Source organism: Lentinus tigrinus (genome assembly GCF_003813185.1).
Source record: "Lentinus tigrinus ALCF2SS1-7 unplaced genomic scaffold L226scaffold_14, whole genome shotgun sequence".
In the NCBI taxonomy this organism is placed as follows: Eukaryota; Fungi; Basidiomycota; class Agaricomycetes; order Polyporales; family Polyporaceae; genus Lentinus; species Lentinus tigrinus.
The window spans coordinates 563589-583140 of NW_027137923.1; the positions used below are offsets into that span (position 1 = coordinate 563589).

At 56.5% G+C, this 19552-nt stretch overlaps 8 protein-coding genes across 8 annotated transcripts; 4 read left to right on the forward strand and 4 right to left on the reverse strand.

The window, feature by feature from the left end:
- Nucleotides 1-160: 160 nt before the first annotated feature.
- On the reverse strand, nucleotides 161-752 carry L226DRAFT_87620 (uncharacterized protein). Its single transcript, XM_067687303.1, has 3 exons — nucleotides 548-752; nucleotides 335-483; nucleotides 161-276 (listed from the first exon to the last, which is right to left on the reverse strand). Exons 1-2 carry the CDS (start codon nucleotides 668-670, stop codon nucleotides 370-372), a joined length of 237 nt encoding a protein of 78 aa, XP_067534855.1. The 5' UTR covers nucleotides 671-752; the 3' UTR covers nucleotides 161-276; nucleotides 335-369.
- An 82-nt stretch (nucleotides 753-834) lies between these two features.
- On the reverse strand, nucleotides 835-2359 carry L226DRAFT_463929 (S-adenosyl-L-methionine-dependent methyltransferase; the record flags this gene model as incomplete). Its single annotated transcript, XM_067675825.1, has 2 exons — nucleotides 835-1583; nucleotides 2173-2359. The coding sequence occupies 2 exons, from the start codon at nucleotides 2357-2359 to the stop codon at nucleotides 835-837; spliced, it is 936 nt and encodes a 311-aa protein (XP_067534856.1).
- Nucleotides 2360-2727: 368 nt separating this feature from the next.
- L226DRAFT_535738 (uncharacterized protein) lies at nucleotides 2728-6059 on the forward strand. The gene is made up of 7 exons (XM_067680974.1): nucleotides 2728-3117; nucleotides 3755-3853; nucleotides 3908-3970; nucleotides 4029-4812; nucleotides 4990-5269; nucleotides 5361-5541; nucleotides 5615-6059. Exons 1-7 carry the CDS (start codon nucleotides 2811-2813, stop codon nucleotides 5635-5637), a joined length of 1737 nt encoding a protein of 578 aa, XP_067534857.1. The 5' UTR covers nucleotides 2728-2810; the 3' UTR covers nucleotides 5638-6059.
- A 757-nt stretch (nucleotides 6060-6816) lies between these two features.
- L226DRAFT_535740 (prenylated rab acceptor PRA1) lies at nucleotides 6817-8170 on the reverse strand. The gene is made up of 6 exons (XM_067680975.1): nucleotides 7906-8170; nucleotides 7752-7841; nucleotides 7653-7683; nucleotides 7555-7597; nucleotides 7426-7496; nucleotides 6817-7261 (listed from the first exon to the last, which is right to left on the reverse strand). Exons 1-6 carry the CDS (start codon nucleotides 7948-7950, stop codon nucleotides 7047-7049), a joined length of 495 nt encoding a protein of 164 aa, XP_067534858.1. The 5' UTR covers nucleotides 7951-8170; the 3' UTR covers nucleotides 6817-7046.
- Nucleotides 8149-8647, forward strand: L226DRAFT_535741 (uncharacterized protein). Its single transcript, XM_067680976.1, has 2 exons — nucleotides 8149-8459; nucleotides 8508-8647. Exon 1 carries the CDS (start codon nucleotides 8224-8226, stop codon nucleotides 8452-8454), a length of 231 nt encoding a protein of 76 aa, XP_067534859.1. The 5' UTR covers nucleotides 8149-8223; the 3' UTR covers nucleotides 8455-8459; nucleotides 8508-8647.
- Nucleotides 8648-8817: 170 nt separating this feature from the next.
- On the forward strand, nucleotides 8818-10014 carry L226DRAFT_464028 (uncharacterized protein; the record flags this gene model as incomplete). Its single annotated transcript, XM_067675829.1, has 2 exons — nucleotides 8818-9529; nucleotides 9602-10014. The coding sequence occupies 2 exons, from the start codon at nucleotides 8818-8820 to the stop codon at nucleotides 10012-10014; spliced, it is 1125 nt and encodes a 374-aa protein (XP_067534860.1).
- Nucleotides 10015-12034: 2020 nt separating this feature from the next.
- On the forward strand, nucleotides 12035-15678 carry L226DRAFT_535743 (uncharacterized protein). The gene is made up of 10 exons (XM_067680977.1): nucleotides 12035-12252; nucleotides 12644-12731; nucleotides 12794-13277; nucleotides 13330-13398; nucleotides 13453-13744; nucleotides 13809-14189; nucleotides 14244-14435; nucleotides 14484-14710; nucleotides 14767-15239; nucleotides 15301-15678. Exons 1-10 carry the CDS (start codon nucleotides 12152-12154, stop codon nucleotides 15532-15534), a joined length of 2541 nt encoding a protein of 846 aa, XP_067534861.1. The 5' UTR covers nucleotides 12035-12151; the 3' UTR covers nucleotides 15535-15678.
- Nucleotides 15679-16625: 947 nt separating this feature from the next.
- Nucleotides 16626-18904, reverse strand: L226DRAFT_464162 (protein phosphatase 5; the record flags this gene model as incomplete). Its single annotated transcript, XM_067675841.1, has 14 exons — nucleotides 16626-16739; nucleotides 16827-16877; nucleotides 16997-17034; nucleotides 17114-17207; nucleotides 17279-17329; nucleotides 17354-17360; nucleotides 17456-17660; nucleotides 17723-17747; nucleotides 17817-17932; nucleotides 17988-18125; nucleotides 18200-18445; nucleotides 18503-18563; nucleotides 18621-18768; nucleotides 18864-18904. Coding segments are annotated over 14 exons (1335 nt in total), but the record flags the coding sequence as incomplete, so codon positions are not given.
- Nucleotides 18905-19552: the final 648 nt, after the last annotated feature.

The window sequence follows — 19552 nt, forward strand, 5'->3', positions numbered from 1 at the left end:
GTAGAGTAGCGGCTGGCAATGCGTGGACCAGAGCTTGCACGTGAGGCAGCATGCGAGGAGGGACAGCCTGTCGCCGCGCAGGAGCTCCAATATGGCGAGGTGGAACTCGACCGGCAGGGCTGGGACTGGTGCGAGATAGGGCATACTGTACTCCTCCAACCGGCGAGTAAGTCAAGGGGGTAGCCGGAGACGAGTGAGCGATGATATAGCTGCAGGAGGCGTTCGGTCACAAAGGTTTATTGAAACGCGAAATCGCAAACGTTCCTCCCCCGAAAGCTACGAAGGGGCTCGTTCAGTCAATCAAAAACGTTCCGCTAAATTAGTGGCCACTTACCATATTCTGAAGGCGGTTGCGATACGAGCTGCGTTTCAAAGGAGTCCAGGAGGAACATCATTATAAATCAAGTTGCTTTTAGGATCAACAAATGGATGCAAGCACGTCGACGCGAAAGGGTTGATATGAAGAGCGAACATAAGAGATAACTGCAAAGAATGAGGCTGACAAGTATGAGCTGAACGAGCGGGTGTCTAAGTCTTAATCACGTACCAAAAGCTCAGAGCGGTATTGAGACCTTGACTGCGTCGACGTATTGAACAACAAAGGAGGGCGGCTAGTGATTGTGCGTAGTCGAGAGGCACGTTGAGAGTGCGGGTAACTCGCACCGGCCATCGTGTCCGTCGCCGTTGTCGCCGTACAAACGGTCTCATGCCAGGTAACCAGCTGACCCCGTTGCAAATACAAAGTTGCGATTGCGACGCCACAAGCATAGGGTCGGTACACTAACCGCAACCTGCATGTGAGCAGGCGATGTGAACGGCGGGACAACGTCGCACCTATCGCCGGGCAACGACGACACGTTCCTTCCCCCAAGGATCCTTCCAAACATCGATCTTGTCCACGCCTGCCTTCGCCTGCACAATCGCCGCAACAGCGGGAGCCTGCCCTGCACCGACCTCGAGCGCCAGCGTCCCACCAGCCCGGAGAAGGCCGTGCCCGCCCACAAGCGCCGCAATCCGGTGGTAGAACGTCAGGCCCTTTGTGCGGTCTTCTGCCGGCGTCTCGCCGGCGTGAGGTGAGGGTGAGTCGCCAAGAAGGGCCCGGATGTCTTCGTAGTCCTTCACAGAGGCCGGGAGTGCGTCGTACTCGGCCTGAGGGATGTACGGCGGGTTGGACGTGATGAGATCGTACGGCGGCTCGAGGTGTGCTTGCGTGATGAATTCGGGGTGGAGAAGATCGGCAAGGATTGGCATGAAGGTGTTCTTGGCCTGCGGAGTGGTAAGAGGCTGTGTGGAGGCGTCTCCATATGCAGTAATCCCGCAGAGTGCGGCATTTTCTTTGGCAAGTTGGATGGCATTAGGAGATATGTCGATCGCCGTGGCGTGGACAGAGCCGGCTGGCCAAAGATGGCAGAGCAGCAGCGGGATGCAGCCCGTGCCCGTGCAGAGATCGAGGATCTTGGCCGGTCTGGTCGGAGAAGGTGTGAGAGTTTTCGCGAGACGCATAGTCCAGTCTTCAGTCTCTGGACGTGGGATGAGTACCGGTGGCCGCACCGCGAGCTCGAGTGGACCAAATGGCTGGGAACCTGACGAAGAGGACTGGTCAGTAAGTTCCACGGAGAGCGAGGCATCAAAAGAGGCGACAAGAGATCGCCGATGTGTTTGATTTGCTTTGCATTCCCTGATGATCGTGTGAGCATTCTCGATCCTCAGGGAATGCTACCTGCTCTGCCAAGTGTCTGAAACACCTAAAGGAGGGAGGAGCAGAGTCGCAGAATGGTGCTCGTCTGAATCACAAGTCCACGTGCAATCAACATCCGAGAAGGGAGGTCAGAACCCCTGAGATCGAAACCGGTATGTGACCGTTCGACGTTCAGTCGTAGAATGTGATGACCACTGATATTCTCTGAATGGAAAGAATGACGCTAGGTAGAGTACTTTGATGCACAATGACGCGCATCTATCTTCTTTGCGATTCGTGGAAGGACCACAGTACAGTACACAGCCGACCTCCCGCCCGGCAGACGATGCACAGCGAGCATGTCGGCCGTGATCGAACTGATGCATGCATCTGTAGTCCCTGCACAAGTCTGTGCAATGATCACTTTTGGAAAGTCCGCTGAGCGTTTGTAGAAAACGGTACGGTCATGTGTGGACCTGATCGAGTCTGCTCACCTAGAATGTATTGGAGAGGCTCGCCGGCTGCTCTCCGCGCAACCATTTCTTCGAGAGAGCGGCACGACTGCCGTATTCCAGGGGGCGGGTTATCGAGGGTGCCTTTCATCCATTTCAACTCTACCTCTGCGGAGTGACGGCCTATTGCGCGTGTGAGCTGGGAAAGCAGAGGGCGGAGGTGTGGCATGCCAGCAGGAACTTTGATGGCCTGTTGTTCCCTGGCAACTCGTGGGCTGCTAATCAGTTCTTACTGGCCATGCGGTTGCTGCGAGCTGCGAGCCATGAAGCTGAAGGATGTGGTTGAAGCCGAAAGTCCTGGCAGACGGTGCTCTCGGCCGGGTTCAGTGCCGTACGCGGACCGATGGGAGCGGAGTGCGTGACGGGCAGGCGCGTGACGTAACGACCAATGATTCCGCGGAGGTTACGTGTATGGGCGTCTGCTTCCGCAAATAGCAAGCGACGAGCCCGGAAAAGCGCCGGAGAGGGAGAGCGAGAAGCGCTGGGAGGAGAGCAGGAGACGGTCCAGTGAGGTTCCCTGAACTCTCTGTCCTCAATTCCGAATGTCCTCGCCCGCGCGTGTCCGCTAGCTCCTTCGCCCCCTGCCTCACAACGCGCGCACGTCTTTATATACCGACATCATGCAGCCCTCCTCCTCCTCAGACCTCCCGCCCATCGCCCCTGCCCCTCCCCCGGCCATGAACGCTCTGCCGCCTGTCACATACCACCCCTCCCTCCCCTCCTCTTCCTCCTCCAACTCCGAGAACAACACCCCAATACCCTCGGGTTCTGCCAGCGATCCCAAGAAAAAGCCTCAACCCAAGCGCAAACGCACTACCGATTCCACAGACAATGGCGACACACCCCGCACACGCGACGGCCCGAAGAAGAAAAAGGCGAACCGCGCATGCTTCCACTGCCAAAAGGCCCACCTGACCTGCGATGATTGTAAGTGCTTCCTTGCTGCCTTCCGGTCTCTTATGTGCGCGTATGCCCCCCCTCCCCATTCCCCCGCACCATCTGGAGCAGTCCGCTCAGGATGTGTTCCCCAAGTGTCGAGGCCCAGCCGTGATTGTTATGGCGTCATGTTGGACCGCACACACGCTCTCGCGATCTCCCCGCTCTTTGGCTCAGGCAATGCGCGCTAAGCCGGAATCGTTTAGAGACTAATGGTCAAGGTATGTAGAGGGAGTGGTCATCCCCGCCTACACATTTCTTATTCTCCGCGCCGTTGCTCCGTGTTGCACTTCTCCTGGTGACTGCCAAGGTTCAATGACCTGGCCAGCGCCAGTCATTTCTCCCTCGTGATTGGATATCTGGTATTGCATCCCAAGGGAGACTATCATCGTATCTCCGAGCTGAGCCCTGCTCGCGGTCTCATTGCGGAGACGCCATCTCAATTGGAAGCGGACTCTTGCGTAAACCCACCATACCATCGGGCTATCTATGGTCTGATGGCACGTCGAGCATATGCCCGGCAGCTCGTACGTTACGTCGTATGAAAAGACCGTTTTGTGGGCTAGCGCTGCAATGATTGCTACGATCGTCTCGCGTCAAACTTGTTGATTAATTTGTTTCATTTCAGCGCGACCATGTCAGCGGTGCATCAAACGCGGTATGGCAGATAATTGCACGGAGGGCCATCGCAAGAAAGCCAAGTACCTTCTTGATGAGGAAGAACTAGGCACGTTCACATGATCTCCTCTAGTGGCACTAAACCTCACCTCGACCGTCATAGAGGCTCTCAAGCGCGCGAAGTCTGGGGAAGGTTCCTCGAAGAGTGTAGAGCCCGCGAGTCAACGTAACGTTTTCTCTCACGTCCACCATGCTGCACGATGTTCACGCCCAGCGGCTCGTAGCACCAGCACCTCCCCCACCAGAAGCGGCCCCTGGGCAGCAGCAGTACGTATCCCCTGACACGATGTACCCAGTTTACAATCCGGCTGGCTCGTTTGGAATCCCTGCGGAAGCCGCCAACCTCGAGTACTCCATCCTCTCTGCGATCCTTGGCGGTTCTCCAGATTCAGGCTCTGGCGGCTCTCCCGCAACTACACACGCGACCCAGCCCGCCGCGGGCCCGTCGTTCGCACCTACACAGCCGTCGGGACTTTCCAACGCATCGTGGCCTGCGGAGCCGGCAGCAGCACAATACCCTGGCGCTCCCGGGCCAACTGAGTACGCCGGAGCTGGCGCGCCAGGGTACAGCGAACAGCCGCCGCTCGCGATCCAACCCTCAGAAACGACATTACCGGCGTCATCGTCGGCTTCCGTCGCTCCGGGCTACATCGCACCTGCAGCCACAAGCTACTCAGCGCCGCCGCCCTACCCTCCTGAAGCTAGCCAGACCGGCCCCTCGCAGTACAACGAGTTCGCTGCGGACCAGTCACAAGGTCCCGCGCAGGCTTCGACGTCGACACAGCCGAGCACCGTGGCGCGTGGGTACCAGTCGCCGCCTCAGTCGTTTATCGTCCGCCCGCGTCGAAATCCGAGCTCGCCCACACAGGCGCGGTCTGCTGCTGCGTGGACGGCGTCACTGTCGACGCCTACGACAGAGAGCGCCGTGCAGAGCGTGTATCGCAATGTCACGAAGGGGTACGACTATACGGAGGGCTACCACTTCCTGATGAAGCATATGAGCCGGAGGTGCGTTTGTGTGCTGTGCGTGGTTGCGTCGTGCTGATTGTTTTGTCGATCCGCTTGCCTTTTGCGTCCGTCGGTGTGGGTGTATGCTGTGCTGCGTTCATATCGGCTGCTCCGTTTACCCTCACTGGTCGTGTGACGCCTTCTCCCAAACCTTCCTTCGCACGTCCTCGACTGCAGGTTCGACAAGAACGACATACTGCGCATCGTGCGCGCACTCGCCATCGTACGGCCGTCATTCATCGCGCTGCAGATGCCGATGACGGAGGAGGACGATGTGTTCGTGGAGAAGTGCTTCCAGCGCTCGCTTATCGAGCTCGACAAACTCGTCTCGTTCTCGGGCACACCCACGGTTGCGTGGCGCCGGACGGGCGAAATCTGCCTCGTTGGACCGGAGTTCTGCATGCTCACCGGGTGGGAGCGCGAGGAGCTCGTTGGGAGGAGAAAGTATATCTACGAGGTGCGTTATTTGCTCTGCGGTCGTGACGTCCCATGGGCGGCGCGATTGTATGCTTGTGGACGCGGTGCTGATGGGAAGTTTTGGCCGGTAGCTGTTCGAGAACCAGTCGGTGGTCGAGTATTGGGAGAACTTTGCGAACCACGCGTTTGAGAATACCACCCAGTCGGTGTATTCGCATTGCGTACTGCTCAAGCCGAGCGGGGCGCCCGTGCCCTGCACGTTCTGCTTCTCAATACGGAGGGACATCATGGACCTCCCGAGTTTAGTTATCGGTGCGTCCCATCGTATCGTCGTTCACGGGTGAGCAATGGGTGCTGATGCAGCGAATGCTTCGTGCGCCCACAGGACAATGGCTACCATTACTATAGGCCAGCCAGTCGTGCTCTCTATCCCTGTCTTCTCTGGTATCTTCCCCTTACATATCTATTGGCTATGTGCTGTCATCGCTATCGCTCGTCGTCCTCATCTCTTTATTCCCATAATCTCCTCACGACAGCCCGCCCTGACCTCTGTCCCCGTCTTACCTCCACGCGGTCACGCTATAATCGTAGCTGCTAGACTGTCCTCCTTCCATCGTCCCCTCATCCCCATAATCGCCTTACGACTGCCGACTCCCTGTCCCCGCCTTACCTCCACGCCTCCCACTACATCGTGGACGCTAGACTGTACAACCCATAACTCATTGTATACAGACGGCGCCCATGAGGCCTATCGTCGAATGCTGAATGAAAGAAGAGCGCTGTGTGCGCTGCCACGCTGCTGCACGCCGGAATACTATTACGGTCGTTTGCGTTTGCCCGACTAGATCAGCAGCTTTCTATTGATGTTGACGACTGCCTCGCCTCGGTGACACGCAATCCCGCGGTCTTCTCCGAGTCCTTGCTTTTCAAGATGACGTGGGACGGAGAGTATAAGCCCTCCTCAATTCTATTAATTATGAGTTCTATTATGTCGAACGAGCTCGGCTACACACCTGATGCGAGCGGGGCTTGATGGGAGATGACGACAGGGCGGAGGACTGAGTCCGAAAACAAGCTTCTCCGCATATTTGCCGACCTTTTGTTCAGACTCAGAGCTTGTAGATGTCAAACTCAGCATCCGTTTTTAGACTCAGTGCTCCGCCCTGTCGTCATCTCCCATCACAGCCCCGCTCGCATCAGGTGTGTAGCCGAGCTCGTTCGACATAATAGAACTCATAATTAATAGAATTGAGGAGGGCTTATGGCTGGTCCTGGTAGACATCCTTCCGGCAATTTGTTATAAACCAGCCTGTCAAAACTCCTCAGTGCACACCTCGCCATAGCGATGAGCCTACGTATGCGTGCAACCCGGAAGACATTACTGTCGGAGATATGCCGCCCAGTATGCCGCACACGCCTGCTACGAGCTATATCTTGGTGAACGATGCGCTACCTTGAACACTCACCTTAAGGTAGATTTTCATGCGAGTATTTGGTGTCGGGGACTTGCTGATATCCTTCTGACTTGTGTGTCAAGCATGAGCTTTAGGGCGGTGATGGGCACGATGTCCAGAAAGGACGAAGATGGGCGTGGTTGCGGTGAAAGTTTTCCGAGCACGCAACGAACTTGGGTTCAGGTAGAACGAAGAATTAATAGGGTGTGAGGACGTGCCCAGACCAATAAAGAAGCCAAAACGACGGAAAAGTCTATGTACGTGCGGCGACGCGCACCTCGAAGACGAATTCGAACGACCTTGCCCATCTCGCTCCTCTCTCCTTCCTCACCTGCGCCCCTTCCACCAACCAGCTCGGGCAACTCAGACGCTCTCCTGGACCTGGGCGTACTCGCTCTCGATGCCGGGCTCCATAATGGTGGCGTGGCCGAGGATGAGGACGGCAGAGGCGCCGACGAGCCAGAAGAAAGTGCTGAAGGGGGAGGAGATCCAGAGCATGGGGATGCCGATCACGAAAAGGCCGGTGTAGAGCGACTTCTGCGTGATGACGTGCTCGCCGACCTGAATTGGGTCGGGCGCTGTTCGGTAGTTCGTTCGGTTTGAGTGTTCATGGCGTTGAGAAAGTCGGGCAGCGAGAGCGGACAGGTGGGATTTGCGCGGGTAGGGGAGTTATGGGGGAGGACAATGAGGTTTGAGGAGATTAGTCTGTCGCATTGTGCGTGTAGGGCGGGAATGCACTGACCGAAGCGGTTGATTGCAGCGAAGCCGCCAACAAGGAAGAGGACGGCGAAGATGAGGAGGACGTTGGTGATGCTACAGGGGGAGGGCAGTGAGATCTCATGAGCTGCCACAGCAGGACAATATGGCGTACAGTGCGTATACGGCGAGGAGGGCAACAATCAGGCCATAATTTCCTGTACGGAGGGGTCAGGAACACTTGAAGGAATACATCTGTTACGCGCAACACACCTGAAAAGTAGCGAGTGTTGTATGATATCCGCTGCGGGAGAGCAAGAGCGGTCGCAGGTCAGACTACGGCACGAAACAGCCTGAGCTGAGGTTGCGCACATGGGTTGCGGTGTTGAGGTCTGCAGGTCTTGACACCCTGTTGGGGTCAAAGAACTCCGTCGGAGGACGGAGTGAGCTTAGGCGAGTTTCCTACAGCAGCCGCAGGATAGAGGTGTAAGTCCGAGTAGCATGTTTGGCGGGAGGCGCGACGGACCCGGAAGGACTTGAGTGTGTCGCTGACGCGGAGAACGGTCTCCATGGTGTCTGTGTTGTGTGCTGGGTTCGCGGGGAGTTACAGTATATGCAGCGCAGGCAGGCGCGTAGAGAGCGGACGCGAAGTGCGGAGGCAAGATGGTGAATATGTGCGGAGGTCGTGAGGAGGTGCAACGTTTTACGTGGACGGCGAGCGCCCGCGCCCGCAGTACACGCAGTGCCACTTGCCATTGTCTGCACCTCCACGTCCTCATCTGAGTCCATTCTTCCCCTCTGCGCAGCGCGCCACTGCCTTCACACTCTCTAGACACGCGCAGACATGATCAGGAGGCCGCCAACATTGATCCAGATGACGGACGGCGACGTCCAGCAGGTCCGCAACATGCTTGCGCGCCAGAAGGCGGAGAAACTCGCCGTGAAGCAGGGTGTGCCTGCGACTCCCAGCCAGGCGAAGGCAGCGGCCTCGCCTGCGCAGCCATACCACCATGTTGAGGAGCAGAAGAAGAAGAGGGAGGCAATGACGAAGGACGAGCGGCTCGGTTTGCGGTGAAATTGGTGAGCACGCTTCTCGATCGAGTGCTTCCTCATCCTCACTTTCACCAGGTTCGTGAAGGCTTGCGGCTAGGTATTCCTAATGTTGATGAAGCTACAAAGGATGGTCAATGATTGCGTCTAGGAGGAATGTAATCTATGCTAGGTCTGTTCCCATTACCTTCACGGTCCGGCGGACCATCGCCTACCATCTTTCCCTCTTTGTCTGGTTTTGTCAAACTGCTTCAGAGGTAAGTCGCTCTATCAAATGGCCTTACGATGTTTGCTTCCGACCAGGCTTTGTAGTACGACGTCCCTTCCGCTATATTTGCGAACCGTCGAATGCTCTCAAGCCACCACCGCCGAAATGTCGCCGACCACCATGTACGACCTCCCTTTGGAACTACATTTTGCGATACTCGACCACCTACGCGGCGACTGCGCAGCCCTTCAGACGTGTTCTCTCACGTGCAGGATATGGCTCAGCCATGTGCAGCGCAGCTTGTATGAGACGATCCAGGTCGACAGCAAGAACGCGGGCGCATTTCGTTGGACAATGACGAGACGTCCGGAGCTAGCTTGCAACATCCGAGAGCTCACGTTCTGCAATGTTAACCGGATACCCCGTCCACCCCCCGGTCTCCGTCCCACTGCCATCCGGCTGCTACGTTTGGTTGGCATGGACATGACCAACCCATGGATCACCGCTGTGCTTTCAGCCAGCAAACATTCCGTCCAGCAGCTGAGCCTTCGTGATTTCCATGCGCATGACATGGAGAGCTTCCTCACGTTCTTGAGGGAGATGCCGAATCTGAAGAACATCGACATCGAGCGCGGGCGATTGACGAGCGACAATGGCGACGTCTACCCGATCGGTCCATCCGATCTGCAATCCCTCTCCCTGGTTGGGGGCGAGTCGTACGACTCACGGTCGCTGGCAGTGGTTGGCGTATTCCTCGCCGATCCTGGTAGCTACAAGAACTTGTCGATCCTCAAGATCCACCTCGCCATCGGCCATTTGTTTCTATTCGATCGCTTCCTCGCCGTTGCAGGACCCAACTTGCGCGAGCTAGACCTTGGTATACAATCGAACGGTCCGCTTGTGCCCTTGGGTAAGCAGATTTGTTGTGATGCTAATTCGCTACTTCTCACAACCTGACGAATAGGTACCACACCGCAACAATTTCCCCTATCATTGGAGTATTGCTCGAACTTGCTGCTCTTCGCGCTCGAGTTCAAGCTCGTTCCACCATTCTCCGGGATGAACCACCTGTACTACGTGCCGCTTCTTCTCAGCACCCTTGCTGCTCCGAATCTTCGACGTGTTAAGTTGGTGGCGAAGGCCCTACGTGCCTCACGCAACGACCTTGGTACGCTCGACTGGGAGCGCGTCGGACAGGTCTTGGCTGACGAGCGCTTTGCGGCGCTGCGCAGGGTCGTGGTTCATGTTATTGGGGGCTACGCCATCCGCGAGTCTGTGATGTCCTTTATCTACGAACGACTCCCTGTGCTTCAATCACGGGGCATCCTCGGTGTCGCGCACGAATACGGGGCGGACATGAAATGGCTCGTGCGTTGAGATCCCCTGTTCGTTGTCGATGTTTCCATTTCTGTGTGGCTCAGCACCTGTTCTACCGTACTTACGTCCTAATGCTGATATCGTTTGCTGGTTCGTTCCGGAAATGCTCCAGCAGGACAAAGGGAACAACGATTGTTGGTTCATCCAAAGATATTGAATCCACGTTGGTTTGCAGTATATTAACGACGATCCAGGTATACGAAAGTCAAGCATCCGCCGGCGGCCACCACCCAGCTCGCCAATGCATACTGCGCCCTCCCTCTCCGACCTACCCGTCGAGCTTGGCATCAGAATTCTCGAGTTCCTGCGCGGCGACAGCCAGGCTCTCCACTCATGCTGCCTCATCTCCAAGCTGTGGTCGAAGCACGCCCAGCCGATCCTATACAAGTCGATCTGCATCAACAGTGGCAACGTTGCCCTCTTCTGCGCAACCATCCGCCAGCGGCCTGAACTCGCAGGCCACATCCGGAAGCTCACCCTGGACGGCCTATCGGATATCCCGCCACCTCCGCTCGAATTCCCCTCGACGCGCATCGAGGTGCTGCGAGTTGTGGGCATGGAGCTGCCGAACCCATGGGTTCTCGCGGCGCTCTCTGCCAGCAGGTCGTCCATTCGGATGCTCACTCTCCGCGACTGCTATATGGCGGAACCGAAGCAATGTCTCGCGCTCCCGGAGCTAATGCCGAAGCTCAAGAAGTTCAAGATCGTCCAGTCATGGCTGCGTTCGAGGGCGGAGGCCAACGCACGCCTCCGTCAGTCCTTCGCGCCTGACCTCCAGTCCCTCTCCTTGACCTCCCACTCGAGTGTGCCCGTCGAGGTGGACTCAGGTTCGTCTGACCCAAGTACCCATCTGCTGCCATGTGGGAATTTGTCTGTCCTTAAGGTTTTGATCAACGGGGTTGGAATAAGCGCGTTCGGGGAGTACCTGCAGGACGTGGGCCCGGGTCTGCGCGAGCTGGATATCGGCTTTGATCCAGATGCAATGATAGAGATAGGTACGTTGTCTCCATCAGTACTCGTCCTGTTCGGTGCTGACTCGCATTCCACCGCAGGCTCCAGGTCGTTCTTCCCATTCAACTTGAGCAAATGCACCGACCTGCGCTCCCTCAACATCAACCTCATACCTCTCCAGCCTGTCGAACAGTCTGCGGCTACGCACCTGTCCTACGTCTCCGTTCTGCTCGAGAGCCTCCCTGTTCGGTGCAAGCGGTTACAGAAGGTCCAATTCACCATCCGGGTGTGGCGCGGCGCGACATCCGCCGACCTCGATGCGTTCGACTGGGAGCGTGTTGGGCAGATCTTGTCCAAGCGCCGGTTCGCGTCCCTCCGGGTGGTGTCCACCCGCATGAATGGGGGCAGCGTTGACCTTAGGGAGCAGTTCGTACCCTACTTCAGGGAGAAGCTCCACGTTCTCGATCAGCGCAAGCTGTTGCAGTTTTTCTTGAGTGTGAAAGCCCAGGGCGCCGATACTTAGGCCTCCTGTATTTCCTCTCATGCACGTACGGGCTGGCCCCGTACAAAAGTCCTTCCCTGTACAATTACTTCCTTTCGTTATCATTGGAACCCATCCGGGTACCACGGCGAAGCTTTATTCAATCCTGTGTGCGCAAGGTACGCTACCTTATGTGAGCATAATACTTGACGTGACTTTCGAAGGCCGATGTGGCTAGAGCCAGAACATTCGCTTGTTGAGACCCCACTGCTTAGCCGATCGAGTTCGAGGACGGGCTCGCAGCTAGCCGTGCGTGCTTCCCGCGTCGCTCCCACCACTGTAGCGCGTACTAATCGTCAGCATGTTCCCATTTCCCGGAACGCTGCGAGTAGTTCGTCAGGTTACGTGCGCAGTACAATGACCCCGTGTAGACCTAAGTAGTATGTACCACATAATCACATTGAGTGGGGCCTACAGCACGTTCCGTAGCCTCGTGTTCCACGTTCATGTCGGCCGTTGCCAGGGAAGGCGCTTATTGAGGACGCGTCGCGACGCGTTCGCGTAGGCGCGTTGTACCCCCTTTCTTCGCGCTACTGCGGCAAGATACTTACTCTCGCCACTCCCCAACCTACCTTGTCATATATTCCTTACAGTCCTTGCTTAGTCAAAGGGTATACCAACGACAACAGCACGCAGTGTGCAGCCATGGAATCTCAGTCAAGTCGACATGCAACACTTCTGGACAGCGACTACGGGAAGAGCTCGAAGGAGTTGATTGAGTTTGTTGGACAGCTCCGTGCGCTCGGGTACGTTCAATGCTCTCCTTTGAGGCGTATTAGTACCCGGATCCTCTTCTGTGCGAGTTGATGCGCCGTACGGCCAGTGGCGAAAGGCGTAGCCCTCGCCACTCGTATAAGCCCAAAGCCTTGAAGATCGGCGCCCTCTAGGGATTGCATCCCTAGTTGTATATGGTCGATTTCTGTTGCTCTGTCTGGATAAGGGTAACCAATCCTAACACTCGCGCATAAGGGAAGTCGCCTTTGTTCCTTTTAGACCGGATGAAGGCAAGTCCGGGAGAGTACCCTTGAAGGCAAGCACGGTATCACACGAAGCTAGTTCGCGCTAGGTGTCCTGAGTCCGGCGGTGAGCCGTGAAAGAGACTTGAGCACTGACTCTGATGTTTTGAATCTGCTGTAGCGCACATATCGACCTCGAGTTGCCCCGTATCGTGGTCATAGGGAATCAGAGTGCCGGGAAGTCAAGTCTTGTAGAAGCCATCTCTGGAGTGAGTATCACCAGCTCTCGACTATGCAAGCATGGAGAGTAATCATACACGGCGTTGTACAGATCAGCGTTCCACGCGATGCCGGGACATGTACCAGGTGCCCTATGGAGTGCCGCCTTGCGCACTCGTCGGAGGGCTGGTCCTGCCAAATCAAGATTCGCTGGGAGTACCAGGACAACAAGAGGCTCGACGAGGTCGAGGAGGAGGATTTCGGCCCTTTGTTGACCAACAAGGATGACGTCGAGCCGATGTTGCGTCGAGCGCAGGCTGCGGTTCTGAACCCCGACGTCGACTCGTCCAAATTCTCGTCCTTGAGTGAAGAAGAGCTCAAGTCCGGGAAGCTTCCGAAGGGCCCAAAGTCGCTTCTGTTCTCGAGGAACGTAGTCTGCGTAGAGCTCAAGGGGCCGGAACTCGCGGATCTATCCTTTGTTGACCTTCCGGGCATCGTGCAGAATGCTGATCCTGAAGTCGTCCTGCTGGTGGAAGATCTCGTGCGCTCATACATCGAGGGCAACAGTCTTATCCTCGTCACGCTACCCATGAGTGGTGCGTTCGCAATCCCATCTGTTCTTGGTCCGCGCGCTCACATCAACTTCAGACGACATCGAAAACCAGAAGGCCGCACGACTCGCAAAACTCGCCGATCCGAATGGTTCGCGAACTATCGGTACTGTCATCGTTGCTGTTGCCGTGCAATCAGTGTAGCTGATCACATATGTAGGCGTTTTGACCAAGCCGGACACACTCACTGCCGGGTCGACGAAGGCACGAAGCTTATGGCTAGAAGTTCTCGAGAGTCGCCGCCACCCGCTCCGCCATGGCTATTACTGCACGCGCCAACCGGACGACGACGAACGTATGCGTGGTATCTCCGGAGCTGATGCTCGCGCTGCCGAGCTATCATTCTTCCAGAGCACCGCACCTTGGTCGAGCTCCACTCACCAGCATAGATTCGGCACGGCAAACCTTGTTCAGAACCTGAGCACGTTGTTAACGCAGATCATCCGCGAGTCGTAAGTCTGGCAAGCCTTCCGCTCTTTTGGTGGCATACTCAGAGAGAGACTTTCCTTCTGACAGCTTGCCTAAGATTCTCGACCAGGTCGCGTTGCAACTCGAGAGCTGCAACGCCCAGCTGGAGAAGCTGCCACCTCCGATCACGGCCGAGCCGACTGCCTTTGTTCTTGCTCTGGTCACGAGCTTTTGCGCTGAGCTCGAGCAGCGCGTCCGCGGTTCTCCCAGCCACACTGCCCTCGTACAGAGCACGCGGCGTACATACGGGAAGTTCAAGCTGAACATCCGTTCATCTGCGCCACCCTTCGTGCCGTACAAGGATCAATCTCAAGCGCCCCGCGACATCTCAGAGTACATTCGTGTCGACACTAATGATCGAAGTGCACGAAGCAAGAAATATGCAGGCAAGATCTACTACCTGGAGGACGTACGGGCGCACATCAGCCGGTACGTTCCTCGCTCCTCTGCCTCGCCCGATGACTTAAGTTCATCCTCTGCCAGCTCCATCACTCGCGAGCTTCCTGGTAACGTTCCCTATGCCGCGAAGCTCGCCCTTCTCCAGGAGTTCCAGAGTTCCTGGCAAGTGTCCGCACTAGGCTGCTTTGAGGAGGTGCAGGATGCCTTCAAAGAGTCTGTTAAGGCTCTCGTGCACGAGTACTTCGAGCGCTACAGCGCCCTCAAAACTGTCGTCGGGTCGGTATTTGGTCAGCTGCCGTGTGATATAATCTCATTTTTTTGCAGGCCGGTCACGCTTGAGCTCATCAAGACGTGTGCAGACATAACTGTCAGCCAACTGAAGACGGTTCTGGAGCTTGAGACTTCGCCCTTCACCCAAAACTATCACTACTTCCAGGAGTGTCGGGACAAGTGGCTATCCAAGTACAAGGACGCTCGGGCGGGCAAGGGCCCTGCGGAACGTGTAACGCCAGCTGTTGTAACCCCTGCCGCTTTATTTTCCTTCAACCAATGTTAGCAGTTGTTTCTATTGTCTTGCGTCCTCACGTACTCATTCATCACGCCGCAGCTCCAGGGCCGGCGTCCACGGCTACAGTCAACACTGATCCTAAGACAAACGCACGTCAGGCGAAGCGTTCTATGTTTGGCGACCCTTCACTTCCTACTGGGGCAATATCGCAGGCTCTCGCGCAGACTCCGGTACCCGCAAGAGCTCAAACGCAATCTGCCACTGCATTGGAGTCATCCACAGAATCCGCCCAGGCTGCACCAGGCCCGAACAACGCTCAGCCTGTGACGCCGTCCGCCAAAATATTCAACTTTGCAACCCCGCCTCCTCCGAGGCATCCGGCCGTCCCTTCCACGACGGCTAATGACACATCCAGGGAGCAGCTTGTGAAGGAGACCCTTGCCAACCTTGCGAAGCTCGGTTACACCGGCATCCAGGAGGAAGACTTTGGGAAGCTGAACCCTCCGGATATCTACGAGGAAGAACTGGAAGTGATGGCGGAGGTCCGGGCCTACTTCCAAGTCGCGTACAAGGTGTGTGCTCGCGCCCTACAAATGGCCATATGTTGCGCTGGTGCTCACACATGTGGAACAGCGCGTTACCGACTATATCCCGCTGTCGATCGACCACCACTTCCTGTACGCCTTCGCGAAGCAGCTCCAGCAGCAGCTGTTCGAGCGTCTCGGACTGGGGACGGCGCGCTCGGCTGAGCGGTGCAGCGACTACATTGCGGAGGACCCCAATATCGTGGCGACGCGTGACGAACTGCTCACGAAGAAGAGACGTCTAGAGAACGTGCAGCGCGCTCTGTTCAGCTTTGGACTATGATCTCCGAGTATCTATCGGCCATCCTCTCTTAGTAATCTCGATCTTGCTTACATTGTCCCAGTTTTGTCGTTGTATCTCGCACCATGTATGGAGGTCAATGTTGTGTATACCTTGCATTCATTGTCAGGCTAGTCTCAACAGCACACAGATCCAGAAGTCGTCCACTTTTATAGTAGTGCCGGACTCAGTCGCTCTGCCGGAAGTCGTCCAACGGCGCAAACCAGGTTATTGGAAGCCCTCCAATTGGTTTAGACGGGAGCACGCGGACTGTATGAAACCGCGTGCATCTCGTAGTATAGGGACCGGGCGGCGGTGGTCCGAACGAACCTGTTAGCCGACGCGAACATGTCCATATCAGGCAACTCTTTAGGTTCGAACGCGGTCTCTCTTAGCCACGGCGTAGGCGGGTCCGGCGTCTCCACCAACCCCCGAACGCCCACCCGCATCAGCAGACCTTACCCGCGAGAGCACGTTCACGCAATGCCCACCTCTTGCCGTGCGATCACGAAATGGCTCCAGGTCACACCCCGGAATTCGCAGATACTAGTACTAGCACGCTGCACCAGTACCTGATACACGAATCAGTGGATTCGCTCACATCCGCGAAGCCTACCCTGGGGACTTCGAGGCCGTATCATCGGAGGGTGAGTAGATACCAAATGTCCACCCGCGATACGCTGCGGCAGTACGCCGACGTTTCCGCGCCTGTCGCTAACGCGGTCGCCGTTGTAGCGACCTCACGCCAAGATGTAAGTAGTATATAGCACAGGCCCAAAGATCGGTGGCGTACACCTGCGCCCTCCAAGCGGGCTTACAACAGCCCCAACAGTAAGCTACACCCGAGACATACCGCAGCAACCCGCAGTATCGTCGCGTACAGATTCCCACACAGATGGCTACAGCATCCTCTCCCTTGTCAAACGTACACCCGTCCCCATCGCAGGCCGACCCTGCACGCCAGGCGCATGAAGCCTGCCCATCGCCGAAGAAGAGACGACTGTGATCATGTCAAAGGTCAGCGCCCGGCAAAACGCGTTGCACGATGATGTCGATGCGCGGCCTCTGGACGGCGAACTGCCGCCGCCACCGCCTTACATGAGCAGGTTGGCGAGGCCGTTGGACGCGTACGCCATGGGCTTCATCGGCGGATGTGGTTGCGCATCAAACTGCGTGTATGTCTGCGAGCCTGCAGCGTCGATGCGAATCTGCGCGGATACGAGATGCATAATCGTGAATTGGTCAGTATCGCCGGTGCGTTCGGGGTGGCCGAGGGTGATAGAGAGAGCACTCACGAAGGCGCCCTTGTTGCCGGCCTGGTCGACATAGTTCGGCGCTGAGAACACCTGGATCATTGATCGCAGAATTGACACGGGCCGCACGGTGGATAGAAGTGAAGCATGGGGGGCACGCGTCGTCAGTAACGTCGTATAAGGCCTTGGATGCATGCAATCCGCGTTCTCACCGTTGTGCAAAGACCGCCATGCTCCACGGAGTAACCGTCTAATGAGCAGTCCAGTTGTCAGCCATCGGACCGAGGGAAGCACGCCCTCGATGGCGCAGCGACAAAGTTGTAACCTACCTTGACGGACTTCGTGGCTGCGAATAACACCCGTGACCCCGTTAGCCTGGCACCACCGCTTCGTGACATCGGGCCCGAACGCAATTCCAACGCCCTAACAGAGAAGTCGAAACGCGATAGATGTCAGCGTGGAATAGAGCAGACCGAATTGGAATGTGCACTCACACGCTTGCTTGGGCCTCTCCCCGGGAGTTCCTGGGGGTCCGTCCACAGCAGCTACGCCCGATTTCGTTAATTGACCGCCCGACTTTGTGATCATAACTCCGGTATCGGGAATTCTCACCTCGCCTGAGAGGTTAGCCGATAGCTGGTCAGCACAGCTCGGATATGTGGCGAGTCAACATGAGGTACGTACACATCAAGCCTTCTTGTCCTGGTTGCTGGCCTATTCGCTGGATCTTGCGAATCTCGTCGAGTGTGACCCCGTCCTTGCTGAACAGACCGCCGTGCACGACAAAGTACCGCTTCTTTCCTTCGGGCGAGAGAATCGCACCCTTCGTTGGGCCTGACGGAGGTTGTGTTGCGGATATGAGAGTCGCCAGGGGCACTGTGCACGGAAAATGCCTCTCAGCTCCAACATTCAAAAATTCAGGTATGGGATGCACGCACTAACTGTGAATACATGTGCGAAGAGCTAATTTGCGTGAGGAACTCGTCAGTAGGTCCTCCGCAGTGCGATGATACGGAATATAGGGATACCTACCTTGTATGTCTGTTCGCCATATTTGTGCTTCGCCTCGCCCTCGAAGCCGTACGTGCGGTTCATCTCTTTCGCCTCGTGGTTCCCACGGTTGATGTACATCTGCTTCGGATATAGCCCTATGAACGGACTTCAGCCAGACAAACGACAACTAGAGACACCGAGTGTACGTACACTTGAACGCGAGGGCGGTGAGGATCACCTCGACGGACCACGATCCACGGTCGACCAGATCCCCGTTCATGAGCAGACAATGCTTCTCGTTCGGCTCCCCAGTGAGCGACAGCAGGTGGAGGTAATCGTAGAACTGGCCTGACGGGGGCAAAGAGTGGTTCGTCACACTATGCTCGGGGGAACAAAGAGTGATATATTGTTTCGGAACCTACCATGGACATCCCCGATTACATCCACAGTCATGCCGTCCTCGACGTCCAGGGTGACCAGGCTCTCCTCCTTCTCGAAGTACGAGTGCGCGCCGAGGACGATCTCCCAGACGTACCTGCGTGGTATTGACTTGCCCTCCTTGAAGTACGCGATCATCTCCCGGAGGAAATCGATGGTGATAGTGTATTTCCCGTCCTCTCCGGTGGGCAGCACGGGCCCGCTGTAGCCCTTGTCGACGTCGCATCCCCCTGCCAGAAGGTCCCTTCGACTTCGAAGCCTCTTTTCAACAGTATTGGCTGGCGTACCTTCAGCGATGATCTCATAACACCGTATGGCTGCACTCTTCTCTTCCTCCATCTCTATAGCCTACAGATCCCGGTGAACACCCTCACGCCGTGACGCTAAATATAGCCCTTCACATACCTTCTCGAACTCGACTTTCCGCAGGATCTTCTGCGTGCTGTCGAGCTGCATCCGCACGAGCTGGTTTTGTGGCTCGAGCGTGAGCAGCTTCTTGAAGTCCCCGATGGCCTGCTTGTACTTCAACGTTTGCAAGTAACATGTTGCTCGCCTGTAAACCCAAGGAAGAAGTCGCAGAGGGGGGTGAAGGGAAAGACGGTTGAATGCGATGGTAGGTCTTCAGGGCATACAGCGACATAGACGTACCGATAATACGCCTTGGCATACTTCGGGTCGAGTTCAATAGCCGTAGCTGCATTGCGTCATATGCGTGAGACCAGATGGCATCCATAAGTTTGCAGCATACGCACTGGCATCTGCGAGTCCATAACCATGCTCCTCGAGCTTGATCCTCGTGTATGCGCGATTACACCACAGCGTCGGGTCCAAGGGGTTCTTCTCGATCGCATCCGAATACAACTGCGCCGCCTTGTTGAAGTCATGTGCTACACAACCCAAGGCCGCGGCGGGCAGAGATTCAAGACAATCCAGCAAAATCGATCGCACAAGAGTCAGTGAGTCCTTCTTGAAACAGAGAACAATAGGACAAGCTCAGACGCACATGTGAACGCCTTGTTCGCCTCGGCCTTCAGCTTGGCCGCCTCCGCCCTCGCCTCGTCCGTGATATCTTGTAAGCTCAACTTCGCGAGCGCAGGCGACGGTGGCTGCGATGTGGCCGGGGTAGATGGTAATGATGAGTCGCTGCTGCTGTCCATAGTTCGTGCGAGTTTCGGGTTGCGCGGGATCAGTTCTGGACCTCGGGTCTCGATTACAATGACGTTCAGTCAATAACAGGGAGATAGCGCAGCTAGATCGGTCAATAGCGTTCAGTAACGAGCAAGGTGCCACAGAGTCGGGTGGAAGGAATAGTCAGGAGGAAAGGCGTAATCGCCGCC

Excerpts from the sequence above, each read along its gene's own strand:
- L226DRAFT_87620 (XM_067687303.1), bottom strand. The coding sequence starts at position 670 with ATGGCCGGTGCGAGTTACCCGCACTCTCAACGTGCCTCTCGACTACGC. Across the intron at positions 484-547 it reads AATACCGCTCTGAGCTTTTG|TTATCTCTTATGTTCGCTCT; the intron begins GTACGTGATTAA and ends CATTCTTTGCAG.
- L226DRAFT_535738 (XM_067680974.1), top strand. The coding sequence starts at position 2,811 with ATGCAGCCCTCCTCCTCCTCAGACCTCCCGCCCATCGCCCCTGCCCCT. Across the intron at positions 3,854-3,907 it reads TCTTGATGAGGAAGAACTAG|AGGCTCTCAAGCGCGCGAAG; the intron begins GCACGTTCACAT and ends CGACCGTCATAG. Across the intron at positions 5,542-5,614 it reads CCTCCCGAGTTTAGTTATCG|GACAATGGCTACCATTACTA; the intron begins GTGCGTCCCATC and ends GTGCGCCCACAG.
- L226DRAFT_535743 (XM_067680977.1), top strand. The coding sequence starts at position 12,152 with ATGGAATCTCAGTCAAGTCGACATGCAACACTTCTGGACAGCGACTAC. Across the intron at positions 12,253-12,643 it reads GGACAGCTCCGTGCGCTCGG|CGCACATATCGACCTCGAGT; the intron begins GTACGTTCAATG and ends AATCTGCTGTAG. Across the intron at positions 15,240-15,300 it reads ACTTCCAAGTCGCGTACAAG|CGCGTTACCGACTATATCCC; the intron begins GTGTGTGCTCGC and ends CATGTGGAACAG.
- L226DRAFT_535741 (XM_067680976.1), top strand. The coding sequence starts at position 8,224 with ATGATCAGGAGGCCGCCAACATTGATCCAGATGACGGACGGCGACGTC.
- L226DRAFT_535740 (XM_067680975.1), bottom strand. The coding sequence starts at position 7,950 with ATGGAGACCGTTCTCCGCGTCAGCGACACACTCAAGTCCTTCCGG. Across the intron at positions 7,497-7,554 it reads CTCCTCGCCGTATACGCACT|CATCACCAACGTCCTCCTCA; the intron begins GTACGCCATATT and ends CTCCCCCTGTAG. Across the intron at positions 7,262-7,425 it reads CGCTGCAATCAACCGCTTCG|CGCCCGACCCAATTCAGGTC; the intron begins GTCAGTGCATTC and ends ACTACCGAACAG.